This window comes from Psammomys obesus, unplaced genomic scaffold, assembly GCF_907164565.1.
Source record: "Psammomys obesus unplaced genomic scaffold, mPsaObe1.curated_primary_1811, whole genome shotgun sequence".
In the NCBI taxonomy this organism is placed as follows: domain Eukaryota; kingdom Metazoa; phylum Chordata; class Mammalia; order Rodentia; family Muridae; genus Psammomys; species Psammomys obesus.
In genome coordinates this window covers 7627276-7641670 of record NW_026585797.1, presented here as the reverse complement: position 1 = coordinate 7641670, position 14395 = coordinate 7627276, and the positions used below count along the sequence as shown (strand labels likewise).

Here is a 14395-nt window from a genome sequence, read left to right as displayed (position 1 = left end):
TTTAAAGACACTAATACTTAAATGGTACAGCAAGCCACAGGAGGAAATAAGCATTTATTCAATGTTATTGGTAGATTTCTAGCAAAGAAATATAAATTAATATTCATTTCATATGAATTATAAGAAAACACTAATTGAAAAACTAATTAGTGATGAAAATGTTTACTCTGACACACACACACAAGCAGGCAATGGACACACACACACATACATTCACATGAACTTACTCCAATGGGCTGAAAAATAAGTCCATCCATTTCATGGCTGACGACTTTGGCAAAATTTCCTTCCAGGAGCTATAAAATAAAAATACATTCTTTAGAAATGTAATAATCACTTAAAAATTGTTTTAACTTCTTGCTAAGATTTCTGAAAATTTCTTTAACATTTAAGAACTGGAAATGTTAGCGAGGCAGAAACAGAGTTAAACTATGTGATCTTGGCTCCCAATTTGTAACCTCATCTTTGCTGTCACCTCATTTTCCGAAGTCTCTAACTTCCCTAATATAAAAGCAGTACACATTAGCATTTGAACATGCTTACTCCCTCTAAGGCTAATATAAAGTCTTGTTACACACAAATGATCTGAGGAAGCTTAAGGTGCAGAGCATTTACGTTATACTGACTGACTGACTGACTGACTGACTGACTGACTGACTGACTTGACTTACCCCAAACATTTATAAATGATGGGCAAAGGTTAGAAGAAGACAAAAGTCAATATAAAAATTTGATAATCCCTATACCACAACATGGAAAGCTGTCCCATGTTCAGAACCTAAATAATGAACTCTAAGAATATATGAATAAAAAGTCAAAACAAACACTTTCATGCATTTAGAACTGAATAAGAGCAAAACCATGGTAGAACGATATTTGACAGGTCACACTAAACATCTAATTTAGAAAGAGGCAGACCAGGTGTTGTATTAACAGTTTCTTCCAGATTGAAACATTTCATCCTGCAGGAAGTTCCTTAAGCAGGAAGGTAAATAACTCAAAATAGCTTCAGAAGTCCCAGAAACTTGCCAGATTCATTAGGCCCTCGTCATAGTAAGTAATTAAAGCCAAAATCCCCCTCAGACAGAAGGAAGCTGAGCTGCAAAGACAACTCTGAGAGCAGAGCCACCAGAATCACTGGGAAACCTGCTGAGCTGCCTTCAGGCTGTGGGCTGTGCTCTACATTTCCCAGCTGTAAGGAGCTACTACCTAGGCTGGACGGGTGATACAGCCTTAGTGATACAGCTGTCTCGTGACAGTGATACAGCCCCTCACCCATATTCCTGCCAGAAGCCCCAAGAAAACTCATCAGTACCCATACTTTGGTCTGGAGTGGGATCAATCCCTGTGTGGGCTGAGTAGACATATGTGTTGTATCTCCCAAGGAAAAGTTTTATAACACAACAGGGAGGGAGAAGGGAAGAGAAGGGGAGGAAAGAGAAGATGTTAGGGGGACAGCCAGGGCAACACAAGCCTGTGGTCCCAGCACTTGGGATGCTGGAGTTGAAGGATGACAAGCCTGGGCTACAGAGCAACTTCAAGGCTAGCCTGTGATACACAGTAACACCCTGCCTGAAATAAATTAACAGATGATGGATGGATGGATATAGGCAGGCAGGCAGGAAGACTTAAAATCCCTAGAAGACTAAACAGGAATATCACAAATTGGAGGCTAGCCTGGCTTACATGGTAAGACTCTAAAACAGGAAGAGAACAAAGAAAGGAAGAGAAAGGAAAAGCAAAAGAAAACAGAAGGAGTCACAAATCAGTGATTCACCAATCTCTACCACAAAAGAGTAATTCCAACAAATTTAAGAACTGTAATTCTAAAAATGTCATTTGGGAAAAGCAAGCAAGTGCAATGAAAATGATCTCTTCTTCTAATCTCCAGTCCTCATTAAAGAAGGCAACTGCAGCTCACAGGATGATTTAAAAAAAAAAAAAGTAATTATTTCTCTGAAAAATCTCAGTTTTTAAAAGTCCAGACTGTAACTAGATAACAGGTGTTGAATATTAAATGTAAAAGTAGGAATGATAGCAGGGAATAAGTTTTCAAAGTGGCAGTATCAAATTTTAGAGAATGTCATTGAAGTGGCTCAGCTGGTAGAGAACTTGCCCAGATGATTGTCCCAGCTGTAGTCATCCACAGCTATAAATCCTCGATCAGAAGTTCAAGATCATCCTCAGTCAGAGAGGGATTAAGGGCCAGCCTAGACTAGAACATAAGACTCTGTCTATAGATAGACACAGATATAGATAAATATTATACAGATATATTTTAATAAAATAAAGTTACCGTGACAAACACGTCAAACTGAAGATAGGTAAAACCACTGAATGAAGATGCATTCACTAAGGATGATGATTAGTCTCTGAGAGTCAGGCAGTCTCCATAAAATGTGCCAGAGTTAATGAGGAGCCAAAAATTCCTCATGTTCAGATCAGATTCTGTTAATAACTTAAATGTCAGGCATGATTTAAAGCTACTTTTGGAATTTTATTTCTGACATTGTAATCCTAAATACTATGTCTCTAAAGTTTTGTAGATGTCTCTCCATATATATTGGGTTTTCTTTTGTTTTTTAAGACAGGGTTTCTCTGTGTAGCCTTGGTTGTCCTGAACTCACTTTGTAGACCAGGCTGGCCTCAAACTCACAGAAATCTGCCTGCCTCTGCCTCTCTGAGTGCTGAGATTATAGGAGTGCACTTATATTTTAAATAACATCTATTCATGAGTTATCATGGTATCCTAACATAAAGCATACTAAGCTTTAATTTCCTGGATGATCAACAGCTAAGTTAGGACTGGTGATATGGCTCAGTGGGTAAAGCAACAAACTTGGGCTGCTGACAACTCCAGAACTCTTGTAAAGTTGGAAAACGAGAACCTACCCCATAAAATTGACCTCCGACCTCCATAGGCACATCATGGCAAGTGCATGTGCACACCCCCCACACATACAAAAGCATATCAGGCATTTATCACACAGCATCATACATACACAAGCATTACACACACAAACACACATGTAACACACACATGCATCATACACACAAATTACTATTTTTTTAAAGCTAGATTAAAATAAGTTTTCATCCAGTACTCTTAGATTTCCTTAAAGCTGCTGGGTAAGTTTTTTCTTAATAATGGATGATATGTCCTTCCTTACTGATCTACAGGATGGATACACACCAATCTTGGGTTTCTATAAGGACAGGATGAGTCTGTCAGGTCCATCTTCATTCTATTGGTGCTTGGTCCTTTTTCTATGGATATGTGGGCTCTCAAAGGTAACATGCAATCCATGAATATGCATGGGATAGAGAGGTAAGATGTTACACTGTTCCAAAAGGCCAGCCAATCTCCTTAGAAAGTGGGCTCCCACGAAAGACCTGCTGCCAAAGGCCATTTTGGCCTTAAAAATATGTTCTGTTGGTCAATGTAAGGACCCAAAGTTAGGATGGGAGACAAACATGAAAGCTGCACACCTCCCACAGCCAAAAACTATTAAATGCTACCTGAGGTGTCACATTGCTCTGGCAGCTGGCTTATCCCTTAAAATATGAGCCATTTTCATAGGGGAGAGGTGGCAGTCACACCTGGCGAAAAGAGTCACAGGGGACTATATAGACGGCACAGTACATGATGGCCTAACTTAAGTCCCAAAACTCAAAAGGCTACAATTCGTATGTTTTAAAGGCAGAACTATCCATTCCTTGTGGAGAAAGGGGTGGGACGAAAATAGCTGCCACAAACATAAAAACCGAGGCCCAAACCTCTAAACAGGTACAAGGTGCCTAGGGTGTGCTTGAACACTAAAGGAGTTCATTTAAGGTTTATTTAAAAGGTAATGCCTTTTCTGTTGCTCTGGGCAAACAGCTCTTTAAAAGTGAGGCTTTGAGGGAGTAGGGGAGGAACAGGTGACACCTTGGCCTAATCCAACAGGGCCCAAAGGCCCAGAGGAGGATATTCAAAAAGCATATACGTGGCCAATGAATCCTTAGCTATACTAGCCTCAAAACTTATCCTGACCTATCAGTGGACTCAGAGAGGGGCAGGGAGGAGATGAGGAAGAGAGGGTGGAATTGGGAGGGAATAAAGGAAGGGGCTACAGCTGGGATACAAAGTAAATAAACTGTAATTAATATAAAAAATAAAAACTTAATTAAAACAAGAAAAAAATTCTTTTAATGGCATAGATAATTTGGTTTACATTTTGGTTTACAATTCAGACTGGCTTATGGAGAGATAGATGTCTTTCTTCTGTTCATAAATAGCGCAGAAAACATCCTTAGTTGATCTGTGTGCATCCTCTACATCTCATGCGTTTATTATTTTTGAACTGGACAACGGTGACGCTGGATCAAACCTGACAGGACTCATCCTCCAGGATGCTGGGATGCTGAAACATCTATTCTAACATCCTGCATGTTCCAGCAACAGCTGCTTCAGTTGTTGGTCCTTCAAAGCCTGATCTCAACTGATCGAGCCTTTCAGACTGTTCCAAACAGGACTTTATCTAAGCTTTTATTTCTCAACATTTAGAGACTGGACCACAAATGTTATTGCTGGCTTGCTTAACCATTTTTCCAAATTTCCTTTGGCCCCCAAAAAGGTATCTTATGCCCCAAAATCAGCAAAAAGCAACCCTAAGACAGTGACAGCCTATTTTCTTTAGAGAGGGTTGGGTAGATTTTTGGTTGTTCTAATTGGTTGTTCTAAATGCTTGTTATCAATTAGGGAGATCGGTTACACGTTATTAATGGTCTTTTTCAGAAAGAAAACGAGGTTAGACTCAGAGATTTCTCTCTTTTCCTTTTCTCTATCTTTCTCAGGTAAGGAGAAAGGATAGAAAAAAGGAATATAGAAATAAAGAAATAATATAATAAGACAAAAGGTAGATTATTGTATCTACTCTTCAACTTAGAGATGGTTATATTTAAATAAGTTTATTTTGATACACTGGTATAAATTTTGGCATACTGATATAAATTCACACACAGACACACACACACATATATTTTTATTCTGATATGAGGTATTGTACCCACACAACTCATAAATACAATATTTACCTCTAATACTTTTTAAACTGCTATTACAAACTGTTAAATAATTAAATAATACAAGTTAATTATTACTTGATTGATTCATGGTCATGTCAGATACTAGTCTAATTTATCACAGGAATATGTATCCTAGGTTCAACAGATAAATATGATTCTATAGAGAAATTATGTAAAAATAAATAGATAAGGTCTTCAAAACTTTCAGAAACCTATAGAATAAGGCATTTAAGATATTTTTATTAGGGTTCTGAAGAGATGGCTCAGAGGTTAAGAGCACTTTCTGCTCTTTCAGAGGACCGGGGTTCAATTCCCAGCACCCCCATGGCAGCTCACAACTGTCTGTAACTCCAGTTCCAGGTGGTCTGACACCTGCACACAAATAAATTTTTAAATGTCTTTATTATATTAAAAATTCTTTGACAACAAGACAAGTCAACTCCTGACAGCACTGAACCTACCTCAATGAAGATGATGAGCACTGAAGAACCTCCATATGGATATGGCTTCAAATGTGGCAAAAAAAAAAAAAAAAAAAAAAAAAAAAAAAAGCCTCTATTTCTACCCAGACAGTATTCTGCCTAAAATGGGCAAACTTGTATGTAGGCCAAGTTGACTGCCAAGCTCTGCCAAGACAGAGTAAGCCAGTCCTTAATAGTTCCAACTTCACAAATATGTCTGTCAAGTATACTGGGCCAGAAGGCTGAAGTTGATGCTCCAGTGTTAGAGAGTTTTGGGTGACTGTGCAAGCAGCAAACTGTCTCTGTCATTTTTTTTACTTTTTGGAAGCTGCTAGTCTACATTTCCTATTTACTCAGATAATTAATTTTATTCCTTCTCAAGTCTATGATGGACCTAGACTAGATAGTTATAGTTTTACAATTAAATTTAGTTGCTTAGGACTAAATGTTTTAGGTCTAGATAGATATTTTAAGGTTGATAAATACAATGTATGACAGAGAATAGTTTAGGTACAAAACTCTTTAAGTCTCATCAAGATAAGATAAATAATGTTTTCTTCAAGGTTGCCAAATACCTTTTGACAAGACATGATGTATATGTTACCTATTGCTTTTTATGACTGTTTCATAATTCTTACTGTATATAGTTTTAAAAACCGCCTTTTTAATTAGACAGAAAGGAGGAGATGTTGGAGGAAGGTCCAACTGTATTTTTAAATGCTGATTTCAGTACCTTGAGATCTTGTTACCACCCTGCCATGAGTCTTGTTATAATGTTGAACTAGTTGCTGTAACCACGTGATGAGAAAGAATGTTCCCCAATTATCCCTGATAGACTGATTAAAAGGCCCATACCTAGGCAGGGCAAAAGGAGGTAGGCATCACAAAAGTTCGTGGGCTTTGAGGACATTAAGATCATGGGAAGGAGAAGGAGATAGCAGAAGAGGAAGAAAGCAAGGAGCTTTGATGACTTAGCACAGAGAGAAGTACATGGCCAGATCAGCGTGAATGGAGGAAACTGGCCCAGATGAAGAACACTGGCAACTATTTTGGGATTATGGATAGGAGGTAGCCCAGATAAAAATTATTAGGACAGATGGCGTGAGATGGGACGTTGGGAGGTAAAGGTAGCTTAGGAGGTAATACCTGCTTTGCCCCAGGTGAAATAAAGCTATTGTAAAGTCTATCAGGTGTCTGTGTTTTTTATTAATTATAAAAGAGGGTTAGATAATACCACTGTAATAATTATATGGCCTATAATAAACATTATCAGACCATACCTTAAATTAACCACAACTAAGTATTTCCTGACTGCCTATCAATACTAAAAACAAAGTAAGGAATACTGGAGTTGCTATACTGTCCCTAAATAACACCTTAATTTTAACATGAATATTTAAATGTAATGGTATAATGAGCTATTTCTCCCTGTCAATCTTTCTTAAAAAACACAATTCTACTTAGATTATCCAAGTTATTTTTAAAGCACTTCAAATTAATGAATTTTAATTTGTAATTAATATTGGAAAACCCTCCAAGAATGTTGTGGTATATGCAGTGAATTTCCCTAAGCTATTGTGATGGTAAGTTTAAACTGTCACCTAAATGCAATCTAGAATCCTGGGAAGACCGTCTCAGAGAACTGTCTAGATATACCTGTGAGAGATTTCCTTAATTAAGTTAATTCAGGTAGGCAGTACCATTCCATGGGCTGAGACCCAGACCCAGTGAAAAGAGGGAGCTGAGCCAGCATGCAAGCACTACTTCTCTCAGCTCCGGACTGAGCTGTGGTGTGACTGGCTGTTTCAAGTTCCTTCCTCTTTGACTTCCCTGCTATGCCCTTTCCCCCCTAAATTGCTTTTGTTAACGTATTTTTACCACAGCAAATAAAACTAGTACAGTTATAAAACATTTTAATTTTCTATTTATTTTTCCTCTAGATAGAAAATAACTGGAAGAAAACAAAACAGTAGACGTAACATATCAAATAGTGTGAATCAGAGAATAGCAGGGTATCTTAAGTTTTCACTTATGAACTTGCATTTATTGAATGAACATAATTTTAGCTCTTTACTTCTATCTGAAATACAGAAGACATAGACATTTCCATAGACAAAATATTTGGATATTTACTCTGAAATGATACTTTATGTCCATGAAGCATTGGAAACCAAATCATTATAAATACATAGGCTTCAAATCTGAAACATGAGGAACAAAATAGAAGCTGGCAAGTTCCAGTACATAAAAAGGAGAATCTTAGAAATGATTTTTAAATAGCAATTTAAGACTATAGTGAAACAGAAAATGAATCTCCAGTGCTTCTGGGAATACAAATTGGCATTATTAACTTACCAAAGTATAGAAAACTATATTGTGGAATATTTTTAAAAATTAAAAAATAAATTGCATCCACCCTTCATTTATGGTTTATTCTACACCCATTGGATAGTTCTGAAGCAAAGAGCTACCCAGTATAAGCTGAGTGCCTGAGGAGCATCATTACATTTTCTGGTGACTTTTTATGACATCTCACTGTTCCCTTAAAACCCAAGGTTTAGTTTTTAACGATTCCCACAAAATGGAAGTTTGTGTTTACCAGGATAAGTAATCCTTAATGTTTTTTTTTAATTTTTTATTAATTACACTTTATTCATTTTGTATCCCCCCATAAGCCCCACCCTCCTCCCCTCCCGATCCCACCCTCCCTCCCCTTTCTGCATGCATGCCACTCCCCAAGTCCACTGATAGGGGAGGTTCTCCTCTCCTTTCTGATCTTAGTCTATCAGTTCTCATCAAAATTGGCTGCATTGTCCTCTACCGTGGCCTGGTAAGGCTGCTCCCCCCTCAGGGGGAGGTGATCAAAGAGCAGGCCAATCAGATTATGTCAGAGGCAGTCCCTCTTCCCATTACTATGTAACCCACTTGGACACTGACCTGCCATGGGCTACATCTGTGCAGGAGTTCTAGGTTATCTCCACGAATAGTCCTTGGTTGGAGTATGAGTCTCTGGGAAGTTCCCTGCGTTCAAATTATCTTGTTCTGTTGCTCTGCTTGTGGAGTTCCCATCCCCTCCAGCTCTTACTATTTCCCACTTCTTACATAAAATTCCATTCACTCTGCCCATCAGTTGGCCATCAGGCTCAGCATCTGCTTTGACAGTCTATACTGCACAGGCTTTAAAAGGCCCTCTGTGGCAGGTTTCAAGGTTGTTTCCTGTTTTCTTCTGGCTTTCAGAGGACCTCTGTAGCAGGTTCCGAGGTTGTTTCCTATTTTCTTTTTCTTCTGATGTCCATCCTCTTTGCCTTTCAGGATGGGGATTGAACATTTTAGTTAGGGTCCTCTCTTTTGCTTAGTTTGTTTAGATGTACAGATTTTAGTGGGTTTATTCTATGTTGTATGTTTATATGAGTGAGTATATACCATGCGTGTCTTTTTGCTTCTGGGACAACTCACTCAGGATGATCCTTTCCAGGTCCCACCATTTACCTGCAAATTTCATGATTTCCTTATTTTTCATTGCTGAGTAATACTCCATTGTATAGATGTACCACAGTTTCTGCATCCATTCTACAGTTGAGGGGCATCTGGGTTGTTTCCAGCTTCTGGGTATTACAAATAAAGCTGCTACAAACATGGTTGAGCAAATGTCCTTTTTGTGTACTTGAGCCTCTTTTGGGGATATGCCTAGGAGTGGTATGGCTGGATCTTGAGGAAGCACTATTCCTAGTTGTCTGAGAAAGCGCCAGATGGATTTTCAGAGTGGTTGTACAAGTTTACATTCCCACCAGCAGTGGAGAAGGGTTCCCCTTTCTCCACAACCTCTCCAGCATGTGTTGTCCCTTGAGTTTTTCATCTTGGCCATTCTGATGGGTATAAGGTGAAATCTCAAGGTTGTTTTGATTTGCATTTCCCTAATGGCTAATGAGGTTGAACATTTCTTTCAATGCTTCTCTGCCATTCGATATTCCTCTACAGAGAATTCTCTCTTTAGCTCTGTTCCCCATTTTTTAAGTGGATTACTTGGTTTGTTGCTTTTCAGCTTGTTTAGTTCTTTATATATATATTGGATATGAGTCCTCTGTCAGATAAAGGGTTGGTGATGATTCTTTCCCAATCTGTAGAAAGTCGCTTTGTTTTGATGACGGTGTCCTTTGCTTTACAGAAGCTTTTCAATTTCATGAGGTCCCATTTATTGATTGTTGCTCTTAGAGCCTGTGCTATTAGTGTTCTGTTCAGGAAGTTTTCTCCTGTACCAATGAGTTCTAGGGTATTCCACACTTTTTTCCCTAGCCAATTTAATGTGTCTGGTTTTATGTTGAGGTCTTTGATCCACTTGGACTTTAGTTTTGTGCAGGGTGATAAGTATGGATCTATTTTCATTTTTCTACATGTAGACATCCAGTTGGACCAGCACCATTTGTTGAAGATGCTATCTTTGTTCCATTGTATGGTTTTGGCATCTTTGTCAAAAAGCAGGTGTCCGTAAGTGTGTGGGTTTATTTCTAGGTCTTCTGTTCGATTCCATTGATCCACCATTCTGTTTCTATGCCAGTACCATGCAGTTTTTATAACTGTTGCTCTATAGTACAGCTTGAGATCAGGGATGGAGATACCTCCAGAAGATCTTTTATTGTAGAGGATTGTTTTAGCAATTCTCGGTTTCTTGTTATTCCATTCGAAGTTGAGAATTTTTCTTTCCAGGTCTGTAAAGAATTGTGTTGGCAATTTGATGGGAATTGCATTAAATCTGTAGATTGCTTTTGGTAAGATGGCCATTTTTACTATGTTAATCCTGCCAAGCCATGAGCATGGGAGATCTTTCCATCTTCTCATATCTTCCTCTAATTGAGACTTGAAAATTTTTTCATACAAGTCTTTGACTTGCTTGGTTAGGGTACACCAAGGTACTTTATGTCATTTGTGGCTATTGTGAATGGTGTTGTTTCTCTAATTTCTTTCTCAGCCCTTTTGTCTTTTGTATACAGGAGTGCTATTGATTTTTTTGAGTTAATTTTGTATCCGGCCACTTTGCTGAAGGTGTTTATCAGTTGTAGGAGTTCCCTGGTAGAGTTTTGGGGTCACTCATGTATACTATCATATCATCTGCAAATAGTGATAATTTGACTTCTTCCTTTCCCATCTGTATCCCCTTGATCTCCTTCAACTGTCTTATTGCTCTAGCAAGGACTTCCAGCACTATGTTGAAGAGATATGGAGAGAGTGGGCAGCCTTGTCTTGTCCCTGATTTCAGTGGGATTGCTTTAAGTTTCTCTCCGTTCAGTTTGATGTTGGCTATAGGCTTGCTGTATATCGCCTTTACTATGTTTAGATATGTGCCTTGTATCCCTGATCTCTCCAGTACTTTAAACATGAATGGATGTTGGATTTTGTCAAATGCTTTTTCAGCATCTAGGGAGATGATCATGTGGTTTTTTCTTTCAGTTTGTTAATATGGTGGATCACATTGATGGATTTCCGTATATTGAACCACCCCTGCATACCTGGGATGAAGCCTACTTGGTCATAGTGGATAATATCTTTGATGTGTCCTTGGATTCGGTTTGTAAGTATTTTGTTAAGTATTTTTGCATCAATGTTCATAAGGGAGATTGGCCTGAAATTCCTTTCTTGGTTGAATCTTTGTGAGGTTTAGGTACCAAGGTGATTGTGGCTTCATAGAATGAGTTTGGTAATGTTCCTTCTGTTTCTATTTTGTGGAATAGTTTGAAGAGAATTAGAGTTAGCTCTTCTTTGAAGGTCTGGTAGAATTCTGCGCTGAAGCCATCTGGTCCTGGGCTTTTTTTGGATGGGAGACTTTTTGATGACTGCTTCTATTTCTTTGGGGGATATAGGACTATTTAATTGATTTACTTGGTCCTGATTCAGCTTTGGTAAGTCAAATCGATCAAGAAAATTGTCCATTTCATTTAGATTTTCAAATTTTGTGGCATATAGACTTTTGAAGTAAGTCCTAATGATTGTTTTGATTTCCTCAGTGTCTGTAGTTATGTCCCCCTTTTCATTTCTGATTTTGTTGATTTGGGTGGTGTCTCTCTGCCTTTTAGTTAGCTTGGCTAAGGGTTTGTCGATCTTGTTGATTTTCTCAAAGAACCAGCTCTTGGTTTCATTGATTCTTTGAATTGTTTTATTTCTTTCTAATTGATTGATTTCAGCCCTGAGTTTGATTATTTCCAGCCATCTACTCCTTTTTGGTGTGTCTGCTTCTTCTTTTTCTAGGGTTTTTAAGTGGGCCATTAAGATGCTTGAATGAGCTGTCTCGAATTTCTTCTTGAAGGCACTTAGTGCTATGAACTTTCCTCTTAGCACTGCTTTCATTGTGTCCCACAAGTTTGGGTATGTTGTGTCTTCATTTTCGTTGAGTTCTAGAAAGACTTTAATTTCTTTCTTTATTTCTTCCCTGACCCAGCTGTCATTTAGTAACAAGTTGTTCAGTTTCCATGTGTGTGTAGGCTTTTTGCTATTTCTGTTGTTGTTGAAGTCCAGCTTTATTCCATGGTGATCAGACAGGATACAAGGGATTATTTAAGTCTTCTTGTATCTGTTGAGGCTTGCTTTGTGACCAACTATATGGTCTATTTTGGAGAAGGTTCCATGAGGTGCTGAGAAGAAGGTAAATTCTTTTGTGTTTGGGTGTAAAGTTCTGTAGATGTCTGTGAGGTCCATTTGATTCATGACCTCTGTCAGAGATATTGTTTCTTTGTTTAATTTCTGTTTCGTTGACCTGTCCTTTGTTGAGAGTGGGTGTTGAAGTCTCCCACTATTAATGTGTGGGGATCTATATGTGGTTTAAATTTTATCAATGTTTCTTTTACAAATGTGGGTGCTCTTGTATTTGGGGCATAGATGTTCAGGATTGTGATGTCTTCCTGGTGGAATTTTCCCTTGATGAGTATGAAGTGTCCTTCCTCATCTCTTTTTATTAATTTTGGTTGAAAGTCTTTTTTATCAGATATTAGAATGGCTACTCCTGCTTGTTTCTTGGGTCCATTTGCTTGGAAAGTCGTCTTCCAACCTTTTACCCTCAGGTAATGTCTATCTTTGTGCCTTAGGTGTGTTTCTTGTATGCAACAGATTACTGGGTTTTGTTTACGTATCCATTCTGTTAATCTGTGTCTTTTTACTGGAGAGTTGAGTCCATTGATGTTGAGAGAGATTAATGACCAGTGGCTGTTAGATCCTTTGATTTTGATGTTGGCTGTGTTCATAAGGTTGTATGCTTGGTTGCTTTTTGTTTTACTGTAGTAAGGTTAATTATTTCCTGTGTTTTCTTGACAGAAGCTAATTTTCTTGGGTTGTATTTTCCCTTCCAGTGTCTTCTGTAATGCTGGATTTGTGTGTAGGTATTGTTGAAATTTGTTTTTGTCATTGAATATCTTGTTTTCTCCGTCTATGAGGACTGAGAGTTTTGCAGGGTATAGTAGCCTGGGCTGACATCTGTGTTCTCTTAGGGTCTGCATGATATCTGTCCAGGCCCTTCTGGCTTTCATAGTTTCTCTTGAAAAGTCAGGTGTGATTCTAATGGGTTTGCCGTTATATGTTACTTGGCCTTTTTCCCTTGCAGCTTTTAGTATTTTTTCTTTGTTCTGTATACTTACTGTTTTGATTATTATGTGGCGGGAGGATTTTCTTTTCTGGTCAATTTGTTGGGTGTTCTGTAGGCCTCATGTATCCTTATTGGCTTCTCCTTTAACTTGGGGAAATTTTCTTCAATGATTTTGTTGAAAATATTTTCTGGGCCTTGGAGAAGGGAGTCTTCTTTTTCCTCTATTCCTATTATTCTTAGGTTTTGTCTTTTCATATTGTCCTGGATTTCTTGGACGGTCTGTGTCAGGAATTTTTTGGATTTAACATTTTCTTTGACAGATACATCGATTTCTTCCATTGTATCTTCTACACCTGAGATTCTTTCTTCCCTTTCTTGTATTCTGTTTTTTATTCCCCATGTCAAATTCCAGCTCCAGTTAAGTCCATCCACTTTCTCTTATGCCAAATGTTCCTCTAACCAGTAACTAACTGGCATGGAAAACTATCTTTCTTACTCATCACAAAATCAACATCATTATCCTCTCTAAAAATTAATGAATTAGCACTGAATAACAATGATAATTGAACTGTGTCATTAAAGTTAGCTATTTATATGTATACATGGCTTTTACATTCTCTCCACCGGCTGTTTCACTAGCATGAATTATTACAATTAAATTGACAAAAATCTGGTATATCTCAACTAAAAAGAAAATCTGAAAGCAACTGCCATAGAAAATATGTTATGATTGTCATATAGGCAGAATCCAGAATTATTTAGAAACAAGCCTCCACATTCTGAGATAGCATCTAACTGGGGTAACTGAGGTGGCCGGCATACCCCATGATCTGAGGGATCCCCAAATGAATGAGAAACAGCAAAGTTGGGTGGTAAGAAAGAGCAGGGTGGATCTGGGAGAGCATGGGAAATGGAGGGGAATATGACCAAATTACATTGTATGACACCTCCAAAGTACTCCAAACATTAAAAATTGGACATATAGATACAAAATTTTAAGGATCCCTATCAAAACACTAAAAACACTTAAGTATTTATGACTATGAAACATGCTTCAATTGCAATACACAGATAAAATGGCAGTCTTTGAGAGTATAAAGAACAAAGGCCACGAAGGGCTAAGAGAGTCTCAAAACATACAGCCTATTGCTGTTGCCCTTGGTAACCACCCAGAGATGGAAAAGAACTTCCAACTGCTGAAGACGGCATGCACTCCAGAAACAGACCCCTGAGGTGGAACTAACTTGAATGCTTCCTCCCTGAGGACTAGCTTTCCTGGGACCAGAAGATGCCGTGCAAG

At 38.2% G+C, this 14395-nt stretch overlaps 1 protein-coding gene across 3 annotated transcripts in view; it reads right to left on the bottom strand.

Annotated features, from left to right (window-relative positions):
- Rngtt (RNA guanylyltransferase and 5'-phosphatase) overlaps positions 1 to 14395 on the bottom strand; it is a 205511-nt gene that overhangs the window by 140622 nt on the left and 50494 nt on the right. For all 3 annotated transcript variants that reach the window (XM_055599433.1, XM_055599434.1, XM_055599435.1), the window contains exon 12: positions 228 to 296. In XM_055599433.1, coding sequence (XP_055455408.1) covers positions 228 to 296 — 69 coding nt within the window. The remainder of the gene's footprint in view (positions 1 to 227; positions 297 to 14395) is intronic.